Source organism: Pocillopora verrucosa, chromosome 11, assembly GCF_036669915.1.
Source record: "Pocillopora verrucosa isolate sample1 chromosome 11, ASM3666991v2, whole genome shotgun sequence".
Taxonomy (NCBI): Eukaryota; Metazoa; Cnidaria; class Anthozoa; order Scleractinia; family Pocilloporidae; genus Pocillopora; species Pocillopora verrucosa.
Window position 1 is genome coordinate 13,937,953 of NC_089322.1, and position 22,659 is coordinate 13,960,611.

General features: G+C 37.6%; 2 protein-coding genes across 2 annotated transcripts; both read left to right on the top strand.

Annotated features, from left to right (window-relative positions):
- The first annotated feature begins 2,791 nt into the window (after positions 1–2,791).
- Positions 2,792–13,292, top strand: LOC131794524 (angiopoietin-1 receptor). Its single transcript, XM_066158660.1, has 15 exons — positions 2,792–2,958; positions 4,138–4,249; positions 4,472–4,584; positions 5,117–5,175; positions 5,688–5,857; positions 6,540–6,842; positions 7,318–7,454; positions 7,852–8,068; positions 8,598–8,708; positions 9,403–9,572; positions 10,388–10,510; positions 11,035–11,105; positions 11,401–11,441; positions 11,870–11,966; positions 12,505–13,292. Exons 3-15 carry the CDS (start codon positions 4,489–4,491, stop codon positions 12,599–12,601), a joined length of 1,692 nt encoding a protein of 563 aa, XP_066014757.1. The 5' UTR covers positions 2,792–2,958; positions 4,138–4,249; positions 4,472–4,488; the 3' UTR covers positions 12,602–13,292.
- Positions 13,293–14,781: 1,489 nt separating this feature from the next.
- On the top strand, positions 14,782–21,997 carry LOC131794538 (uncharacterized). Its single transcript, XM_059112055.2, has 8 exons — positions 14,782–15,050; positions 15,889–16,074; positions 17,552–17,712; positions 18,278–18,425; positions 18,987–19,037; positions 19,164–19,245; positions 19,570–19,744; positions 20,156–21,997. The coding sequence occupies exons 1-8, from the start codon at positions 14,951–14,953 to the stop codon at positions 20,390–20,392; spliced, it is 1,140 nt and encodes a 379-aa protein (XP_058968038.2). The 5' UTR covers positions 14,782–14,950; the 3' UTR covers positions 20,393–21,997.
- Positions 21,998–22,659: the final 662 nt, after the last annotated feature.

Sequence of the window (22,659 nt, forward strand, 5' to 3'; positions counted from 1 at the left end):
AGGCAATTATTAATAGAAGCTTTTAGCCTAACAATGCTTGTCCTTAAGGGAAGCATCTTGCGACGAGTAAAAGAAGAATGTTCGCTCTAGATTTTTACAGTCAGAATTTAAATGTGAGAGTCTCCATTTACAAGGAATCAAGATTCCCTAGAGTTTTCGTCACAAGACATGGCGTGATGTCAGTTGATACTGTAGTTATCTTACACCCGCAGAGAAAAAAGATACGTATAAGAATCTGCCAACAAAAAGACAAACAAACAAGTTGAGAAACATTACAAAAATCAAAATCATGTTGCAATTTATTCAAATATGTACATTTTCCTCGAAAGAAAATGAATAACATCAACAAATTCGATGAAAACGCGTCGATTTTAAAATCCCCTTAATTGGATCTTTATCGCACCGATTTACGGTTCACTGACGTTGTTACAACTTCCTGTCTTACGACTGCGTCATAGAATCAGGGTTAAGATATCGTGTTTTTTGATGAAAAACATCACTCGGAAAACATATCACAATTCACCATAAGTATCAAAGATGAGGTGGTGAAATTGCGACCCGAAATATTTCACGCGCCTATTGAGCTATTTAGGCATAAGCAGGGTGGTGCTACGCTCCAGTGCACGTCATTGTCTACTGTTCTAAAATCGAACCATTTCAGCGCTCTTTCAGTAGTGTGTGGATGACTCTACGAAGGACACTCGTTAAGAGCATTTATTCGTCGCTTTTAAGACGTCTAGATGGTTAACACCTCAACGTTGTTCATGTTTGCTTTTTCCACCAAGATGTATTTATGTGCAGACAAAGCTCTAAACTCGTTCGACGGTTCTAGTGACTCTTCGTTTACTTTGTGTCTGAAGACCAATCTCAGAATTTTCTCTATTGTCTGCGGTACATTAAATAAACAATATTAGGGTTTACCAAATAGTAATTACGCTAAGCGAGAATTTGAAATAAGCAAAAACGAGAGATATTTCACCGCAGGAAACTTTTAAGTCTGCAACAAATGAAATTGTAACGACATCTTATTTGTCCATTGCAAAATAACCCAAAACAACAACATTCCAGCCATAAATTAAGACAGATTAAAGTTTGGCTTAAAATCAACTAAGATGATATGCATTTGGAAAAAACTGTCACCTGAATTTTTCAAACTTTCTTTTTTAATGCAACCTTTGCGATTGATTGACAAGTAAATACCGACAGTTCTTAGGATCGAAAAGACTTCAGACTTATGGAACGTGCGCTCATCTTACAGTACTGTGGAGACAAAAAGACACATTTGCGGTATTCAGGAACACAAATGTTATTTAGCATTTCACTTGTCAACTGGAATAACTCTAATTTCTGCCGGAGCTTTTAATAAAAGCCTCGGTAACGGTCCTACTTTCTCAAGTTCGGGATGAACTTGACAAAACACTTAGATAAATCACGTCACACGTTACTCCTTTTTTTCCAACCAGGTCTAGCCACTCTCACTGAGATTTTTCGGATCGCTTACTGAGATCAGTATACTTTGAAAAACCTGTCTTCCAACCAAACGATTCTCAAAAATTATGTTTTGGATACAGATTAGTATTCTGAAACTCATCACTTCATAATTCACCCAAGCCTCGTGATAAGGGCAAAGTACAAGCTGGACTGCCTACGAAGTGTCACTGCATTGGAAAACGTGTTTTGACATGTCCAGCAGGTCACGCAAGTTTGAAATGTCACGCAAGTTTTAAAACGTTGGCACTGAGCTAGGTCTAGGTTAGTTTGAAATCACGGTTAACAAAAACGGTTCGCGGCCCAGAAACGTGAAGAACACTAGCCTTCCCTTTCACATCATCAGTAATCAACGATAAAATGAGCTTATTGCCATTATTTATTCTATCTAACCTGCAGTTTTCTCTCTCTCCTAGAACATAAAAGCTGGATTACGGCAATTGCTTGAGTCAGATAAGTACAATCCTTGTTTTTACTTCGATTTTCTGATCTCTTTACCTCATTGCTGAACTTTAATTGCGTAGAAGCAACAATAAAATTTCCGCTTACAAGCCAGGTAAGTTTTCGGTAAGTGATAGCAGTAAGTGAGCCTACGCGTGTAATCAGAGAATGGATTATTGACTAGTCGAATACGCATTGTATTTGATCACTTTGGAGAGACTTGTGAAAACATTAATTGAAGCTTGCGTGTTTCAGTTCGCTGTTAAAGGAACAACTTGCAGACTATGAATTATGTCAAGCCCCACCTGACAAACTTGAAAGCTCACCCTCAAGTAAAACATATTCTGCAATAAATAACGAGAAAAGCAGGGAAAAAACGTTTGGAAGACGAAACGCTTTCAAGCCACGTGTTGTCTATTTTCCTTGTTACCATCGAGATGTACTGCCACAAATGTTATGCCACAAATCTTGAAAGAACAAGCGCTTTCAAGACATATTTCCAAATTGCTCGATGGCCGTCAAACCATAAGGGCAAAAATTGCGTTCAAGTGTCAAAATTTTTAAGCTAAAGTAACTTTCGCTGTCTAGTACCTGATGCTTAACTTCTCTGAATTTCATTTTCCTGCTATTGAAAAGTTTTGAATTTCCGTGCGAATTCCGATTCTAATGAAAATCAGGAAATTCCGTCTTTTTTCTTGTTACCTCCAGGCAAATGAAATCGGTGTCTCCCGAAATAATTTCGTCCTTCAAGTTAATATAAAAAATGAAATAAAGTTAAAAAATATATATATCTGACTCACCAAAGTTAAAAATGAACTAATCTATGAGAAATAATGCTGAGGTTAGTTTACGATATATTAGCTAACTTTGGTTCCATATTTTGTTGTTGTAGTAATTGTTAAAACCGCCACCGATGTTGTGAATGTAACCGAGGGACAGTCAGTGTCTCTGAACTGCACCATAAGTGGTGATGGAAGTTATACTTGGGAACGTCGAGATGGAACCGAGATCGAAAATGCGAAAAGAAAGGTGACTCTTTCTTCCTTATTTTCTATACATTTGTATCTACTACTTTCTTTTATTTTCCACACTAAGCGAAAGATGTTTGAAAGTATCAAAGTTTTAAAGATACGATCAGCATGCAGCGAGTAACCATCGAGTTTTGGATGTACTTGGGAGGTTTACTAAGCACTCAAGAAACTAGCACCTCCCTTCTTACGCTTCTTTTGTGCTTAGCAGCCTCCCGCGTGCATCCATAATTCGATGGTTGCACGCTGCAAGCTGAACATTTTTTAATACTACCCATCAGGTCATATTTTTACTCCACATTCTTACGGTTTCTAAATAGTTTTCACCCATCCATCCCACCGTATTTCCTCCCTGCACCTACAGTTGTTGATAGAGTGCAGCAGGTCTCCCGTTCCAATTACAGAAGACAACGCGGTGGCACTGTTAAGAATGTGTGCCTTTCCCATTTCGAGCTGAGTTGTATATATCTCGATTACTTCCAATATCGAAAAGAACACCTGTAATCCCTTTTCACTGAACACATCTAGCTTCCTGCTTGCCTTTCTCCACGTTTCTAGAATTCATCATTTCTTTTTTTGGTAATTTTCTTCAAAGTTAAAATTCTATTACAGGGGTCATTTTCACAAAATAAACCAATGGCACTAAACAAAACGATCAGTTTTTCTAACTACAGTGGAATTTCTACGTATGGAAACCTCTTCCAAGGGATCCCTATACTCCAGGGAAGCAACCTTTGTTCCCGGCCGGCTAAAAAAAAAGCTCCTTTGTGCCTGTGTGGAATGGTTTCACCACACTCTAAGGACACAAACTGTGGTCCTGACAAGGAAAAATGCACTTCCAGTTGTCCTCATTTAAGGAAACGTAACTCAGAGGACACTTTTCATAATTCAGAAAGTGTCTCCTGAGGAGAGATCAGGGCTGTAGATTCAATCGAGCCAATAAGTGCCAAGGAGCTTAGTGCCAGTAAGAGCCAATTGAGTACCAAGGATTGTGAATGTGACCTTGTAATAGAAGCCGTGAAGAAAAAGATCTTCATTCTAAATATCTTATCACCTATCATTAGTCTTGCTTAGGTTAACAAGCTGGCCCCGAATAGCCTTGCTAATAAAGGGCTATTAAGGAATTTTAAACAAAAATTTGTAGAAAATAAGACTAACGCTGTCGCTGTTTTTTTCGAAGGTTAAAGGAGGAGGACGACTGCTTGAAATTACTGACGCGGCCATCGCAGATTCTGGTGCCTACACCTGTAAAGCAGGCGAAAAGGCACACACCATCACGCTACATGTTATTGGTAGGTAGATGATGATAAGCCTTTCAGCCTAAACGCACTTTGCTTTAGATTCAAAGGGAACCACAAGTGTCGTTTATTTTTACATGTCGCAAATAAATTAATAACTTCCTAATACATAGAAGCATTCCCTCCTTTTCGGCGAAGTCCGTCGCGTGGAAGGAAGAAGTATTATATTTTGTCCGTTGTAGAGATGGGCATGTTATGCTTTTTTTTTTATTACAGTTGAAGTCAAGGTGGAAATGGCCCTGCAGGTTGAAAATTACAACTACACTAAAGAGCTGGAGAATAAGTCATCGCCACAATACAAGGCAATCGAGAAAAACTTTACTGAGGAGGTATGATTTGTTTTCCTCCTTCCATCTTTCCATTCTCTCTCTCCCCATTCCTTTCCTTTTTTCTCCTCCGCTCCTCACTTTTTGCTTTCCTCTCCAATTCTTCCTCCCTCCTTTTCCTTCTTCCTCTGTTCTCTCTTCTTCCCTCCAGTACTTTCCTCCTTCCTCTCTCATTCCCCTCCCACCTTTCATTCTCTCTCTTTCTTCCCTCTCTCTCTCTTCCTCGTATCCCCTTCCGCCCTTCCTTCTCTTTTTCTCTTCCCTTCCCATTCTTCTCCCTCCTTCGTTTCCCCCCCCAACACTTTACCATTTCTCCCACCCTCTCCCTCTCTTCAGTCCTTCCTCCTTCCCTCCTCTTTCTCTGAATTCTTTCCTTCCTCCCCACAGTCTGTTCGTACCACTTATTCTACCGAATGTCTTAACAACCGTCTTTCTCCCTATATGTCACCTCGTCAATAGGTTCAATGCTTTGAATGCAGAGGTTTAAAGAGTACTAGTAAATGAAATAAAGGCAACACCTATTGTTATGTTTCAGATGGACATCGTTTACAGAAATACTTCAGCATATATAAGAACAGAGGTTTTGAAAATGACGTGAGTGCCCAAGAGCGTATTCCTACTTCTTTATTCCACGGTTAAAAACTCAGAATATTTCATTTTCGCGTGAAGCAGTCTCAATAGTATATAATAGCATATCTCTCATTTCATATGCTGTATTGATCTAAGCGTGGATAAATACCATATATCAGCGATCTCCATGGCACATAAATTTTATCCAAAGAGTCGCTCTCGCTTATCAAAGATAAATAACAAACAATTCCATGATTAATAAGAAATGTAAGTCGTTATTGCATGAGGCTAAATAAACCCTCTGATTCCCTTATAGTAATCAATACTTAGACAAACGATTTTACGCTCCGATTCTCTACAGCTGAGTAACCAGAGTAGGAAAAATCTTAAGTTTCATGCTCGGTAAAATAATAAAGAAATGGCCTCCCTCTAACTTGTCCCCTTTTTTCCATCTTTCTATAAATTACCATGTGATTAATCATTGTAGCAACAGTATGACTATTTTCTAAAACGAATTTTGTCTCTTGATATTTTAGGAAAGGAAGTGTGGTAGTGGATTTCAACGTTATTATCCAAATTGTAACAACTGATCCCAAAAATGAGACAACTATAGTAGATAAAAAGGCCTCAGTCGTCCAAACGACAATTAAAGAAGCCGAAGATGGGTTTGTAAAGCGGCTAAAAGTGTCCAAAGTCATTCCAAAGAGTAAGTTTGTCGCAGTAAAACTGGTTCTTTACAAGTTCTTTTTAAAATTTTGAGCGGGATTCGATATTTCCAGGGACTCCAGTCTCTTACAATTCCTCTATCCACCCAGAAGCATGGATATGTATGAGTGGGTGATGACAAATTGTCACTGCTACTGAAACGTAACAAAATTGCAGATGAATTACCTGCCATGGAGTGGTGTCCAATCAAGGAGAAGTGGCAACACTCCTGATTTCTAATTTGATTGCCAACTAAGATAGCTTTTGATTGTTGAACAAATACTCCTGTTGGGAAAATGGATATTTATAAAAAAAAAAAAACGTTGTGTAAAGTACAAATTGATGGTCAATGGACCACTTGTTTCGTAAGATTTAGTCACCCGTGTAAGAAAGGGTTAATGTCAATAGAAACTTTACATGAGGAGGCTTTTCTTGCATCATGTGATTGGAGGGATATAAGGAAAGCAAAATAACGTGGAAAATTAGCGGTTAAAGCCACTGACGCACTCAGAGGCAAAAACCCTCAAGTTGTAATATCCAAAAACACTCGTTATTGTTTGAGTAATTTTCAAATGTCTCTGTAACTTTGATACTTGCACCTTGTTTTATCCTTTAGCCCTCAGATAATCTATTTGATTTTCCACTCGTTTGAAAACTTATGATCGTTTCCTCTGTATTTTCAGCCGAACCTCCAGAGCCTAGTGGCGTGGAAATCTTTGATATCAAATCTGATGAGCTGAGCATTCGATGGAAACCGTCGGAAGATGCTGAAACTTTCGACGTTCGCACTTACTCGGTGCAATACAGAGCATATGGTGAAAAGACCTACAGCGAGCATAATCAAACAGCAACCGCTGAAACTACAGGCTACTCTTACAGGATTAAGTCTCTCGAACCTGAGACTGTCTACATGATACGGGTCGGTGCTTTTAACTCGTATGGACCCAATTTCAACGAAGAAACTGGCCATGAAACCGAACCCGCACGTAAGCCACTTTTAGTGATATACAGTAATTTGTAAAATTAACAAAGTTATCTACAGGTCTTCGGTGAATTTAAAGTTTTTTCACTTTTTTTTTTAACCTTCACTCGTGAAGTCACTTGTGTTATTAGTTTTTTAATCTTAAGGTTTACGTATTACTATCGTACCTTCGCAATTTGTAAGCATCAAAAGGCAGGTCGTTATACTCTGGCAAACATATATTGGAAATTTCGTCTTCCTGTTTTAAAATTTCGATGGATTCCCTCACTTCGAAACTAGGGAGAGAAATTTTGAATTAGAGTCAGGCTTCAACAAGCCATTTTAACACTTTATTGCTACTCACATCTTAATCTTACGTCATAGGTCCTGTTTCGTCTTACCTATGGCCATTCCTTTAATACTGATACAAAGCCTTTGAAAAAGGTCAACAATGTCATGTGTGGCTTTCATTCTGATATCATGCATATTTTTTATTACAGCTTTGGCCTGGTGGATTATTTTCTTGGTCGTGTTAGGTGCACTCTTGATTCTTGGCATAATCATCGGCATTATTGTTTGCAAATGCAAGAGAGCGCGGGAAAGAAAGAGAAGAGAGACTCGGCTTCGAGCTCAAAAGGTACCATAACAGCAGATACAATTGTTGCGTCAATCCTGTATAAGCATAAACCAGATACCGTTCTCCAGTTGAATTCAATAAGAGAATTCCATCTTAACCAAACCAGCAGCCTATCACGACAAAGAAAAATGTCACAAGGATGTGAACTTAAGGTAAAAAACAGGCAAGCTGCTTTAAGCGCTTTCAAGAACGTGTACAAGTTTCTGGATTAGTCACACAGCAGAGCAAGGCGAAACCAAAGTAATCCCGAATTACTCTGAAAACACAATCGAAGTATTTCTCCATCAGAAATATAGCGCACAGTACGAAAGGTTCTGTCGGCCTATCCCTTCTGTTTGACTAAAATAACACCATCCTTGATGTGAAATCACTGTCAACGCATATTTTTCTCTTTCAGAACAAAGCAGCAGTTTACCATGATGAGGATGTTAAAGGATTAACATACTCGTTTTCAAACGTTGCTTACAAGCCGGGTGAGATGAACTGGGAAGAGTTTCCCTACCAGAATATTAAACTGTTGAATGAACTGGGCTCGGGAGCCTTTGGTGTCGTTTATAAAGGAGAGCTGCTAAAAAGGAACGGGATCACTCCTTGCGCTGTTAAAGCTTTAAAACGTAAGTCTTGCATGCAAGGTTCACGCGTTGCATGTTAAGCAGTCAGCTTGTCAGTTTTAATCAGTCAGACAGGCAGCAATTAGTTAGTCCGTCGGTTAGCCAGTTTGACAGCCAGTCAGTCGGTGAACTAGTCAGCCAATCAACTAGTAGTTAGGACAGTCTGTCAATTAGCCAGCCAGACAACCAGTTAGACAGCTAACCGAGCCAGCCAGCCTAGTCAGTCAGTCGGTCAGTCAACCGGTGTGTTGGTCAATCAGTCTGTCAATTGGTCAGTCAGTCAGCTAGCCAACTAGTCGGCCAGTCAGTCAGTCATTCAGTAAACCAATCAGCCAGCCAGCCAATCAGCCAGTCAGCCAGGCAGCCGGTCAGCCAGTCAGCTGGCCAGCCAGTCAGTGAGGCAGTGAGTCGGTAAGTCAGTGAGTCAGTCAGCACTTAGCCAGTAAGCCTGTCAGTCAGTCGGTCAGGCAATCATTCAGTTGGTCAATTATTACTTATTACCTAGTGGTCAGTCCCTTGTTTTATTTAACAGCAACTGCCACAGAGGTGGAAAGGAAAGACTTGTTCAATGAGTTGGACATCATGGTCAATGTAGGACACCATCCGAACCTTGTGAATTTGATCGGAGCGTGCACACAAGATGGTCAGTAAAACACTTGAACTATCATTCAGAACCCTACAGTAACCCTTTTACTATAAAAAATTGAATGCAGTTCTCCCTCCTAGTAACCACACATTTATTACTCAATTAGTTATGATTTAGTACTGCTTTGACCCTCAAGCTCTTCGCATATTTGGTGGATAATGTCTCAATATCGTGAGAAGTTACACGTCAATCACCTTTGGTAGTTGGTGGGGATTAAAGAAGCGATTCACATTTAGTGCAACTTGAAACTTTTAGCCCAATTTTTTTTATGTTTGTTTGCAACCCTTTTAAATCTTTTTCATCTTTGACCATCCTCGCTTCTTCCATCCTTTGACCATCCTTCGCTTCTTCATTCATTCTTATCATATTATTGTGATTATTTTTCACCAAACTAGTATTTTGTATTTTCATTTTACTTCAAAAGCAATATTGCTCATCCAAAAGAACAGTCTAATTTCCCAAGCTCGTCATTTGCAGTCAGAGTCAATCTTTTTCATTCTTTGCTATCCTCGTTCTTTTCTTCCCATTTTCATGTTTTTGATCTCACCAACCTAACAATTGCTGTATTTCCTTATAAGGAACGTACTTTTACATGTCATAACAGAAATACTAAAAATTTTGCAACTTGGCGCCCTTAACCTTTGAAATTTTTGTACATAAGTCTTCATTCCATTAACTTCTTTATCTCTAGACCACCTACTCGTTATAATAGAGCTAGCAGAAAACGGTTGCCTGCTAGATTTCTTAAAACGGTACAGACAACAAGATGGAAATAACACTAGAAGCGGCTTAACAGAACATATGAAAACATCGATAGCCGTCGATGTGGCGCGAGGAATGGCACATTTAGCACGCTGTAGGGTGAGTTCAAAGTAGTAGCTGTAACATTTTAGGGGTACCCACTTTTCTTCCTACCATGCCCCATCGATCCTCAGCACTGTCTAGTTTACCACTCAGTTTTTTTTTTGTTAATTTAACCTCTGACAGTTGGGGATTGAATATGCAAATATTATTGATATTTTTCCTTTTTCATCTCATTTTCTACTTGAAAATGTTTTAGTTTTTGTTTGGGGAACGTTACGCAATAATGTAAGATGACGTGAATGAAAAAGCGATCTTTGCAATGATAAACACTACTTGGGTAGTAGTGAAAATAAGGCTATAAGTTTATTGCTGCGAAGATCGCTTTCACATTCACGTCTTTATTCACAGTTCAAATTTTTGACTTTCATATATTCTCAGTCGTTTATTCATTACTTTACGGGTTATTTGGAACCAACATAATGATCAGCTCCCAGTTGGCTTGTTAGCTCAGTTGGTTGAGCACTGCCACGGTATCGCAGAAGTCATGGGTTCAAATCCCGTACCGGCCTGAATTATTTCGGGCCTTATTTTCACTGCTACTCTAGTGGTGTTCATTCCTGCGAAGATCGCTTTCATATTCACATCTTTATCCGCAATTCAAATATATGACTTTCATATATTCACAGTCGTTAAATGCAGGATAACTCGTTAATCTTAGTTTTGATTCTGTGGACAGAATTCCTTTATGATACCATTCAAACAAAGGGTAAATTTTGATAAGGCACAAACTGCTGAGAAATTTGATGTTTGTCAAGTGACTTTAACAAACACCTGCAACAATAAAAAATGACTCGGAATTTTGTTTGTATCAGTGTATCCACAGAGATCTCGCAGCAAGGAATGTTTTACTGGGGAAGGACTACGTCGCTAAGGTTTCCGATTATGGTATGGCACGTGATGTGTATGAACAGCTGATGTACAAGAAAGAAAGTCAGGTAATTTACGTGTTAAAAGTGCAAGGAGTATATAGATTTAAAAGTATTATCATTTTTGTGGTTCTCAGATCTGATTCGTACTCCCTCCATACAGCTGATCTCCATGCTCTTGTGCACTAAATTATGAAAGTTTGGTGTTCAAAATATCTATTTAAATGGAAGAATTGGAATTTACCGGTAGATATTCCATGAGGTGGCTCTTTTTGTCCACTCTTTACAGCTCCAATTGGAATTTGAAAAGTTGGTTTTTGTGAGGGGGGGGGGGGGGGGGGAACTGGATGACCCAGAGAAAAACAATCGGAAAGAGGACAATAATAATAATAACATAAAATAAAACTCAACCATTATATGACGCAGAGTTCAAGAGCACCTTCAGCACTACGTTATCTCTTCTTCCCAAAAATGTCTTATATGGCACAATCGGATGAAATCATCCGACAACCCAAGGCCAACCTAAACGCGGTCATTCTGTCGAAGAATTTTAAACTCATGTAATACATAATTCTTTTGTTTGCTTCTTTCAGGGCAAACTTCCGGTTAAATGGATGGCTATCGAGTCCTTGGAGACATACACTTTCACGATGGAATCTGACGTGTAAGTCATTTTAAATGGCCTAGGTATGAGGCTAAAATCCTGACTGAATTCTCAGCTACCAATGTGAGCCCCAAAATTTCGTAATTTTCCTTGACAGTTCATCAGCACCATTTATACATTTAGCCAGAGGGAGAGACGTCGTGAGTTTAGGATGAACTAAGATATTTAAAACAGAACAAAATATCTCGCTAATTCCAAATACTAATTTTTCCTTAAACTATTTTTAATGAGCAAAATATTAATTCTTATTTTCTGGACCCTTTTTAATCTTTAATTTTTTTTTGTTCAAACGCAGGTGGTCTTACGGAGTACTGCTTTGGGAAATAGAATCAGGAGGTAAGTCCTGTTTCCATCTAGCACTGCATCTGATGCAAAAAAAATATTTGTTGCTGTTGAGTTTAAACTGAGTCTGAGCGAGTTAGTTGCAGTTTCATTTGTCATTCAACATTGTGATGCATTTTTCTGAAAAGAATTCACAACGTTCAATATCATTTTTAAAATTACTTTCTGTCAGAAGTTTGCGTTGAATGCATATCTGTTTTGCAAAAGGAAAAGAAGTCTGCTGCGTGACATTTTTTTTTCGTGTATGAACCTAAGTTGATGATGGATAGATTGATGTTCATAGTCAGTTTTGAAACGGTGAAGTATCGAGCACAAGGTGGTAAGATTCTGCGTATTAGTCAGAGTAGTAATCTTGGCGTTATGTGTCTTAAAAACGATATCTAGGACGGCTAATGTAACTAAGAAATATTCCCTGCTTTTAGGGTTGAAACCTTACCCTGGCCTTAGTACCGCGGAACTGATACAGGAGCTAAAGAAGGGATACAGAATGAAGAAACCTAACGGATGCTCGGACGAAATGTTAGATATTCTTAATTGTTTTTAAAGGCTTGCCATAATTTTCACTTCCCGTTGACTTTAAACATATGCTATGCCGAGTACTCAAAAAAAAAGTTAATATAGAAGAAACTTCGTTCCACTCGGTTTGAAAAATCGACAGTGGTTCAGAATGGTTTGGACTGTTATCGACAACAATATTCGTCATTAGAGTGGTCCACAACATTTCGATGACGGATATCGCGGTCGATAAGAGTACCGACCTCGCTAAACTTGTTGACTTGTTTTTTTACCACAACGATATGGGAAACGATATGGGCAGTGCTTAAATGAGATTGAACTAAGCCTTCAGTTATCTCAGTATGCAGTCCATATTTAACAAATTTAGCCAAAGCAAACAAATGGTGGAAATTTTTATCTCATCCCTTCAGGGCCTGATATAGTTATTGATTTCATAATGTTTATGGAATGACAACAACATTTCCAAATTACCAAAATTAAAAAATTATGAGTTCTTAAGTATACGCAGCTTTATGTAACCATTTTTTTGTTTTTGTTTTAGGTACCGGACCATGGGACATTGTTGGAATCCAAATCCTAGCGCAAGACCAAATTTTGACCAGCTGATTGTCCGTCTCGAGAGCACAATCATGACTTAGTTTACATTATATTACATTAACAGCGGCAACAGCAACAACAATGAAAACAAAAGAACTATAAGTAAACATGGAATTTTGTTACCGTTTCCCCACACGTATCAAATGGTATCAAAATTGTAACAGAGACAAAATTGCCGCTTTAAGAAAACAGCGCTTACTTAAAGGGACTCTCCTATTTTACTATGATGTTATTTTACTAAAATGTTAAACTGGATGATATTTAACCACTTTTGTTTTTTTGTATTAATACTATAATCGCATAAAAAAGGTGAAGCAACAGAAAAAAGCAACCGATAAACATTAAAACTACAACTAATAATCAGTTTGTTAGAGCATAGCACAAAATGCTTATTGTACTTGGGATATTTGTTATAAGGGAGGAGGGGGAGGGGGGAACCATCCTTGTCTCATTATTAAACCGAGTTAGCCGAGCAGTGTTACAGTTTGGAAATAAGGTAGAACCCGCTAACGGGAAACAAAAACTGTTTCGAGTTAACGGAAGTTCGAGTCAGTGGGGTTCCGCCGTCCTCTACTCTCGCATAAGCTTTTATGTGGTTCTAGTAAATATGCTGTTTTATTGTTATATTAGCAGAACGTTCATGAGAGCAGGTCTGTAAGGTGTGAATTACACTGATAATATTCAGAAGCTCATAAGGTGACACCTAATAAATTCTGGTACTTTTAAAAATTATATGCTTGTTGTAGACTTGGAGTAACGTTCGTTTTGCAAAGAAGAATGAAAAAGAGACGTTTGGCAATCGAAAAACAGACAATGAAAAAGGGACAAATATTAGCACACGCTTGTTGATTTTTAGAAGTTTTTGAATTGGATCAGCTCACGCCGAAGAAAGGTCGGCAAAGAACAGAAAAACGTTTGCGACTTTTATTACACTCTCACTTGGTTCAAAATGCAACTTTTCATACAGCAATTATTATCCTTTGTTTCCTAAATACTTTTGTTTTTTTTTTTCATTTATTCTTTCTTTTTTCATGTATCCGTGTCCTATCGATCCATGTCTCGTCCCATTTCACCCATGTCTGCACGTTTGCTGGAGTCCAAGTAAAAAATTTCGCGGGTTTTGCCAATGTAATAAACCATAATTGCTTAAAAGAAAGAGAAAAACTAACAACTTATATATTAAATGGCGACAGAGATCGAAAATTTACCATTGCAAAAAATCTGATGGAAAGAAAATGTTGGAAATAACAAGTCGTGATTTGAAATCAATGCATTTCCGAATATCGGAGTCTGAATTTGACCACATGTACTGAGGTTGGAATAACCATGGATTTCAACGTAAACTCGCCAACCATGTTAACGTAGATTAATGTTTTCGATTTTAGAATGACTTTTTATCGGCCGATAGTCACTCAGATAGATGAAATCAGTCAGTGATGTTTTTTCAAGTACTGCCAAAAAAATTAATTCGGTAAAATAGTATCTAATGCATCTTACTCTCCTCAATGTTTTGGAGAAGATGGTCTTTACGGCTAACGGTAAACCTATTTCTGTTACAGTTAGCGGAAATGTTAAATAATGAATTAATTTCAATTTTTCTAAAACATGTTTAATCGCTTGCTTTTAATATTAAAGTCAAGCAACGAGGGTAATTTCCGATAGAGTTACCGATGGGTCGATATAGAGTAACTTTCTTTTCTTTTTCCCGCATGTGCCACAAGCAAGACAAGACACATGACAGTCTAAGATTATGAAACTTTCAAATCAACACTGATTATTAAAAAAAAAATTATGGTTCAATTTTTTGACGACGAATAGTTAAAAGCTTGTCAGTTTTTACGTTTAGCGGCTAATTTTTGTGCCACTTTACGGCTAACGGTTAACTTAATTGAGACCCTCGGATAAAGGTCCACTAAATCATCGCGTGAGGTAAGATCCGAGCTCATGACATGTATATCTGCTATACAACTATGCTTTGAATATTTCATCTTTTGTTCTTTTGTTCAGAATACCGAGTGTCGATACAGAACGTAAAAAAGTTTGAAACTGTCGAAAGGATCCAAATGACCTTAGACGATCAGTGACCGTCTTTTTTTTCCAGATAAATGATGCTATTTGAAAACCTAAAATTTCCAAATAACCAGAGATGTTTTTGAACGTTGCTAGCTAAGATTTATGTTAAGGAATAGGTTTGCAAGTGAAGCGGACTATGAAATGAGCACAGGAAAACACGTAATTTACTATTCAACATTTTTTCTAGATTGGTCAACATATAACAAAAGCTGTGATCATTTTTGTAATATCAGTCGTTCTTAGAAGCTTTTCGCTGCTTCTCTCGAGCCTTTGAGTATTTACTCAGCGTTGAGAGATCACCACAACACGGTATTCCGATGAAGCGTTTGGTAAGATATCCACAAGCGATATTTTTGACGTATATTATTACCTTTGGTTTGTGTATCGATGTTGTTCGCTCCTGTAATTGTGATGTTGGTAAGTTTACTGCTGTTAGTTATTTACCATAGAATACTTCTTGTCTTTTAGGAATCATGTTTTATCACGACTTTCCTGGTAGTTCCGTGGCAGTTTAACAATTCTTAGCTAGTTAATTACGTTATTCAACTCTAGTTTTTAACCTAGCATAACCTGAACTTAACGCATTCAAACGCTTGAGTGATGCTCGGGTGAACACACGAACTTTCAAGTACATGTTAAAATAATAGTTTCTAGTATTATTCATGATCCACCGTTTATTTCTGATAAACACTAAACATCTTTGTCGATTCAAGTTTCTTCATCCTAATTTTTGTGATATTAAGTGATAGATTCGTCCAAATGATTTCATTTCAATGGCATTTCGCGTTGTTATGCGTTTGTGATTAATTGAAGGCACATGCATATTTCTTCACGGACACTTACCACAATGTTATGCAAAACTGAAATGCAATGTTTATAGTACACTGATCATCAACCAGAACATTTCTAATTGTTTTTTTTTCTGTCATTTCACATACCCCTGTGCCTAGCTTTGCTCTGTCGCGTTAATAAAATAAAAATATTTTCTTGGTATATTCACGAAAACATTAGAACGAAACCAAATAACAAATCGAAACCCTCTTTTCTTTGGTTTATGTCACCTAACCGAATAAGCTAAGATACTAAACGAAGAGTAGGGTGAGCTTAGCTTTTTGAGACCAAAAAACAAATATATCGAAAAAGAAAAAGACAACAAAATAAAACAAAAGCAAACTAACAAAATTTCGAGCATAAATTTCTAGAGCGTTCACAAGAGAGAGAGAAAGTTACTGATACAACGATTCTTCCCCTACAGCCAAGCTAAAGGAATTAGGAGTAGAGGATGGCCATATCCCGGATCAGGCCATGACTGCATCTTCTACTCTTGATGCCAGTCATGGGCCAGGTCGAGGCAGACTCAATCAGGGCCCAACTGGTTCCCAGGGCACCGCCTGGTGCGCTCAGGAATCAAACATTGATCAGTATTTACAGGTGGATCTCGGTGAGTAAAAATCTAAAGCGAGCTGAAAGGAGCTGGGTCAGAGACAGAGTATCTGCAAAAACTTGCGCATCAGTTCGCTGCCAATTTTTTTTTTTTATGTGAAATATGGCCTCCATCCCTAAACATCTCTGTTGCCTGAAAAGGGCCAGGATATTTAAAAGGAGGTAATGCAGATGGATTTACTTTAGGTTCCACTTTCTTAAATTTTTAAAGTTATGTGATCACAAACGATACTTTATACGCACGAGCACCCTGGAGACATGACGGAAGCTTACGAGGAGCAAAATTTTTGAGAATTATCTGATAACCAGGAGGCAGACAGAAAAATCGATCAATCGAAGGACAAAGACTCTGCCTTGGAGTAATTATGGTCATCTCCACAGCTATGGCGAGCATGGAGTCAAATATCTAGTTGTTCGAAGGCCGATTAGTGCTAAACCAAGGTTGAATTTTAATCTGGGTTTCTTTATTCCTTTATTCAAATGTCTTTTTGGAATAATGCCCTGTGTTCTTTTTAGGGCATCAAAGAGTCATGTTATAGACAGAAAGAATTCGGCCGAATTTTATTTTAAAGCTATCAGATCTGAAATCAGATTTCACACTAGCCCTGGGTTATCCTAACCCAGCTTTGAACAACCCGGCTCAGGTTTCTTAGTTTCTCTATTCTAGAGCCTTTTTCAGAAGATTTTTTTCCTTCCTTTTTAGAGCATCCAGAAATAAAACTGTAGACAAAGAGAACTTAACTGAATTTTTTAAAGCTTTCAGATCTGTAATCAAATTTCACACTAAGCCTGGGTTGGCTGGTATCCCAAACAAGCTCTGAACAACCCAACCCTGAGTGTTTGTCTTTCCTCACAAACTTATCGTAGTGTCTGTGTTTACTTAACCCTTTAACTCCCAAGATCTCTTTAGTAATTGTCCTTACTGTCTGCCATACGATTCTCATTATGTTAGTCTGGAGAATTTGGTATTGGATCAGCTAATAATTAATAGTTTACTTTATTCTCATTACTTGTATTGATATTGTAAGGAGAAACTCTGCCTTGGTCACTTATGGGAGTTTAAGGGTTAATTTGATTATAAACTGAGAAAAGTACTGTGCTTCTGTTCAGCAGTATGGATCAGCTAAAGAAGTCACGTGACCTTCCCAAAACCGAAGAATTTATGTGTACCAATGAATAGATTGATTATTGACGGCGTAAATAATGGATGGTTTGATAAATTAATAAACTAATAAATCCATCTCCCGATTGATGGATGGATTGAGTAACATTCATAGAGCATAATCATGAGGCTGATTGGTTAGAATTGCAATAAGACTAAGTGACGTCTAGTTCGATCTGTAATCACAAGAGTGATAACAAACTCGGATGACCGCGCAGCGACATGACAACCTGTTACCAATTAATAAAAAAATTACAACAATGAAATTGTATTTTTGTTATGATTAATACTAGGACATCACCCTTTATTTCAGCATATACGTCAAAAGTCACTCATATCGCGACCCAAGGATTGAACGATCCTTCTGAGGTTGTTAATGGCCCTAACATCACCAGCTGGGTTAAAGAATATACACTGCAGTATAGCTCTGATGGTGAAACTTACAACGGGTATTATTTCGATAAAAAATTAAAGGTAAGAGACACATAAATTAGAGAATATATTTTTCTGCTGATCAAGAGCGTGGGAAAAAAATTTTTGAGAAATCTGAGAAGAGGAATCGAGCCTCAGACTTTCCGATTCGACTCTCCGGTATTTTACCGCTAAGTCACAAAGACTCTATGGTGAAGAAAGCCATTACGAAGTTTATGTATGGCACACGTTTTGCATACCACTAGGATCAGTAATGACGATAGAGTCATTTTTGAAAATAAAATAAGAAAGATGCTAAATTTTACGCTCGGTGAAGAAATAAAGAAATAGATATTTTTTCACCACCAATGTCAAATTTTATCATCATTCCGGCTTTATTCTATTTACAAACATGAAACGTTTGGAGGTTTAATAAGTGCTTTACCACATATTTCAAACTTTTACTGTAGAGAAATTAGAACTCAATATTCTCCGATAAAATCCGAGGAGATTTTCTTTACCACGATAGTCAACGTTTTCCATATAAGTTTTGCTAAATGATTAATCCATTTGATAGTCAAATGATAAGGATAGCATATAAAATTGGTTCTTTTTCTTGTTGGTACAGATATTTGATGGGAACAAAGACGCCGGGTCTGTATCCTGCTGTGAGCTTCCGTACCCTTTAGTTGTGAGATATATTCGGTTCAAACCTGTGTCGTGGGAGAAAAAGATATGCTTGAGAGTCGGTGTCTTTGGCAAAGGGAACGTAACAGGTACATACTTTTAATTATTGACTTTGTTGATATTATAATAGCTGCAATGATACATAAACTACGGAAGAGGAAGAGAATGTGTAATTTCTTTAGAATTTTTGTAACTGGTTTTTTTTCAAAGTTCATTTTGGATGGAATCCTTCAATATATTTCCAACATCTTGCTGGACGTCTAACTGAAGAAATTCATTACTAAAGAAGTGAGAAGTTAATTGCGATCGAAGAGGCTTACATTTGATTTCGCAGGAGCTAGGTAGAGTGACAACCACTGTGTGCGACTCAAAGAAGATCTTGAACTGTCGATCTTGGCTTACTATTGGTGATAGGACCGAGTGGAGTCTAATTCGGTCTGTTGTTACACTTTCCAATGACAAGCTTGACGCGCACACTGTCCTATTGGTGCTCAAATCGGGCTGATGATAACCAATCGCCTTCGAGAATTTTCTTATAGATTTGATTACGAGGAAAATCATATAAAGTAATAAAGTTATACAAGAAGTTACACGTCCGGATAGATTTGCGTAAAATATTGGCTAATAGAACTTATCTATTTACTTTCCAGCGCACACCATAATCACAAAAAGTGAAATTGCGATTCGACACTATTGGTGGTGTAAGTAGCCATCATATTACTTATGGCACGAGAGAGAACAGTTCATTGTTTTTTTGTAACAATGAGATAACGATGAGAATTCTCAACTTTAAATAATTTTTTTTTTCTTTCTCCCTTTTTTTCTAGGGCCTTTCCTCTGGGTTTTAATAATCATGCTATTTTTCCTTATCTTCCTGGCTTGCTTTTTCTATCGTCGAATCCGGAAACAGTACGTATTATCAATGCTTCCGAATGCTTGAAGGAATGTTTGACTGTTTAATTTATGGCTTTACCTACCTTACCTTAGTAACGGTTAAAACTGAGTTAAGAATAGTTTTTGTATATCCTCTTCGATTGAGGTCAGTAAATTATATAAAATTTTAGGTTATATTGCCATTTTATTAGAAATTATCTTTGTACTTAGTTTTGATAGATATATTTATGTAAATATTTAATTGCATCATTGTTATGTATAACTCAGCCGCGGGACTGCAAAGTCTTATAATAAAATACCTATCTATACCTATCATCTTAATTTCTTTCATTAACACAGACCAGCTCTAAAACCAAGGCCAACTAGAACGGAAAAGAATCCATCTCTCTACACAAATCCATTTTCCCCACGGTCAAAGTCACAGAGAAACGGTACGTTGACCATTGAAATGGCAGACATCATGGAGACACAGGAGGATGGCGCTTATGAAGAGGCTGAGGACGAAGTACAAGAGGTAAGAGCCCACACAAAAGCAGATGTACCTTGAGTATTAGGACCCTTGCCGTTACTCGAAGACAAATTTGACCCAGGAGTGACTAGGCAGATCATAGCTGGCCAGACATGGCTACACGTGGCTAAAGAGATTCATTAACCAAAACATTTTCTGGCATTTTATGTTTTCGAGAGCTTTTCATGATTCTTCGTACTTCCTCTGATACGAAATTCTAACATCAACCGGAAATCGGCGCTTTTTCCACCTGTCTTGTGTTCTCTCAATTATACTCTCAATTATACCTCGAGGATCACCGTAGAAATGAACTAAATTGTATGCTTCATCATTAAAGAAATAAAGGAAATGCCATTCCATGATTTTTGCAGAAGGATTTGTATATCAAACTTCTTGAATGTTTTCATGGGTTTTCAGGTTGTGGCCCACTTCACAGACGATGGGTTTGACAATAAACATGGCGTCACTCACTTTTCAGTGAATGACGAGGATGAAGCGGAATTACCGCCGATCATTCAAGACCAGGCGAAAAATGGTCCAAGCCGAGGAGCCTCACTGAGCTCTCAGAACCAGCCAATCAGGGGGGCTTCAGTCAGTTCACAGAATCGCCGCAACACCGCGCAATCCCAACATCTGTACGAAGCCATTGAATAGAAAATGGGTCACCTGATCTCGTGAAAATTTTTCATGCCACCTTATTATAATTCAGAGACCATTTCAGCATAAAAAGCGATGCAAGATGCTAAAAATAACCAATGATAAAGAAAAATATCTGCAAGAGTTTTTTTAGAATTTAATCAATCAGTCAAGTGAATTGTTGTTGAAATAAAATCAGAAAAAAAGCTTTCTTACGTTGTTACGGTCGGGTCAGATGTCAAAGTACGACCATAAGGTATCAAAATGAACTAATATTTTCAACTTTCTATGGAACCTCGCTAGATAATTAAAATACGGGGTCTCTATTAGAGTGTAAAGCATGCTTAGACAATTTTATTGCTTTTCTTTGAACTGACCTTGAGGAAAACCCTTCTAAATGTTGTCGAAATGCAGAAAAAACTGAAAAAAGTATGAAGCCGAGTTCATGGCTCGACCCGAAGGCATTCGGGCTAAAAATAAAGTAATATTTGAAATTCCCACTGTAGAATAGATCCGTAAAATTGTAGAGAATTCTGAAGGAGAAAGAGATTACAACTGGCCGGAGGAGGGGTAGAGGAGTTTTGAATATTCTCCAGACGACAACTAATCGCCGCAAAGTTGTTAATTTACAGGAATGCTACCAAGAGAGACTGTAAGTGATCGGTGTTTAAGTAAAATAATGAGCTACGAGTCGCTGTGTGTTAGAAATAGAAGAAGAATATACTTGACAGTGAATAAGATTTTATCACGCCAATCAACTATCTGAAATATAGCGTGAACTATTGAGAGGGAGAGGTGCTACGTTCATGGCTAGTTTGTCTTTAGGAGTCGCTCTCGAAAGCTTATCAAGTAATCCAGCAAATAGCATTTCTGAGTGTCCACAGCATACTCCAGGACGTGCTCTGAAAGACACAGGTCTAGAGCACTAATATCGGAGCATATTCGTGAAGAGTTTGAGCTGCCACCGAATGTCCACGTTTTGGGGCGAACTCTGTACGTTCCGTCGATCAAATTATAATGGCTAGCTAATTAAAACCACCTGTATCTAAAACAGATTAAAACGACGATACGAAGTGTCCACGTTTTAAAGCCAAATATGAACGGGAAATACATCCATGTATGGTTCTAAAAGCTCAGAGCAACCTTTACCGAAGCGCATTTTCATAAAAGAAAGCGTTAAAACGTTACTCCCAATCAGTTCTCACTAGTAGTTTGTTTCAGATGAGAGGAAGAATTATAAAAGATGTGTTTATTCATTAGAGTTATGATAGTGCGGATAATTGCAAAAAAACATCAATTGTGCGGTCAAGCTATCAAGTGAAGATGGCGGTATTTCGACTGCTACATTGGTACTAGTCGTTAGTCTTTATCAGGAAGTACTAAAAATTATACTTTATGTGCGACTTTATCGGTGAATGCCTGTAAAAATACCAACATACGTTTCAGTAAATGAGAACTCTTTGGCATTCCGGGTGTAAAGTGTAGTTAGGTCGTATTTTATTTGAACAAAGTTTACTATTGCCTTTTTTGAACAAAACTACGTTGTAATCCATCTTAAATTAAGCCAAAACAATTTATATGAACATTTGTTCTTGAGTAAAGTCAAGAGGGCCGAAAGCTACGACTGGAAAGAATATTTATTTAATAAAATCAACTTTTTTTTTATAGAGAAAACCTGATGGTGTGTATGTGTGTGTTTTTTTAAGACTTGTTAACCTTCAAAAAAAAAGGAGAAATGATCAAAGTTAACTCATACTGCAAAGTTTCACATATTTTATCCACACACGAGTCACGTAGCACATGGGAGAAGCTAAGTACTCGTTAAAGCAAATTGAAAATAAATGAAGAAATTTCTAGAATGGTCGTAAGCCTGCACAAATGATATGGAACATTCAAGCTTACTCTACTTTGTAGCTAATATAAAGGACATGAACACTTTTACTTAGCCCTCGTAAATCATGTAAAACACCTAAGCTGGTTTTGGCTAATTTACTAGAAATGCACACCTTTCGTAAGACTGAAAATCTGTGATCACTTAGAACACAAAACTTTGTTCATCTGATTGAAATACGTAAAAAATTTTCCTTGCACTAAAATTTTCCAAACTTATACGGTTAATATTGTATGGAGTTTTATTTGGAAGAAAGGTTATGACAAAAGAATACAATAGATGTTGGGCAAGAAAAACTAAAACGAGTGCCACTTGATTATACAACAACTAAGTTATTTTAAGTCTTTTAACACCTCATTAAGACCTTTGTGAAGAATTCATTGTTGCCTGAATT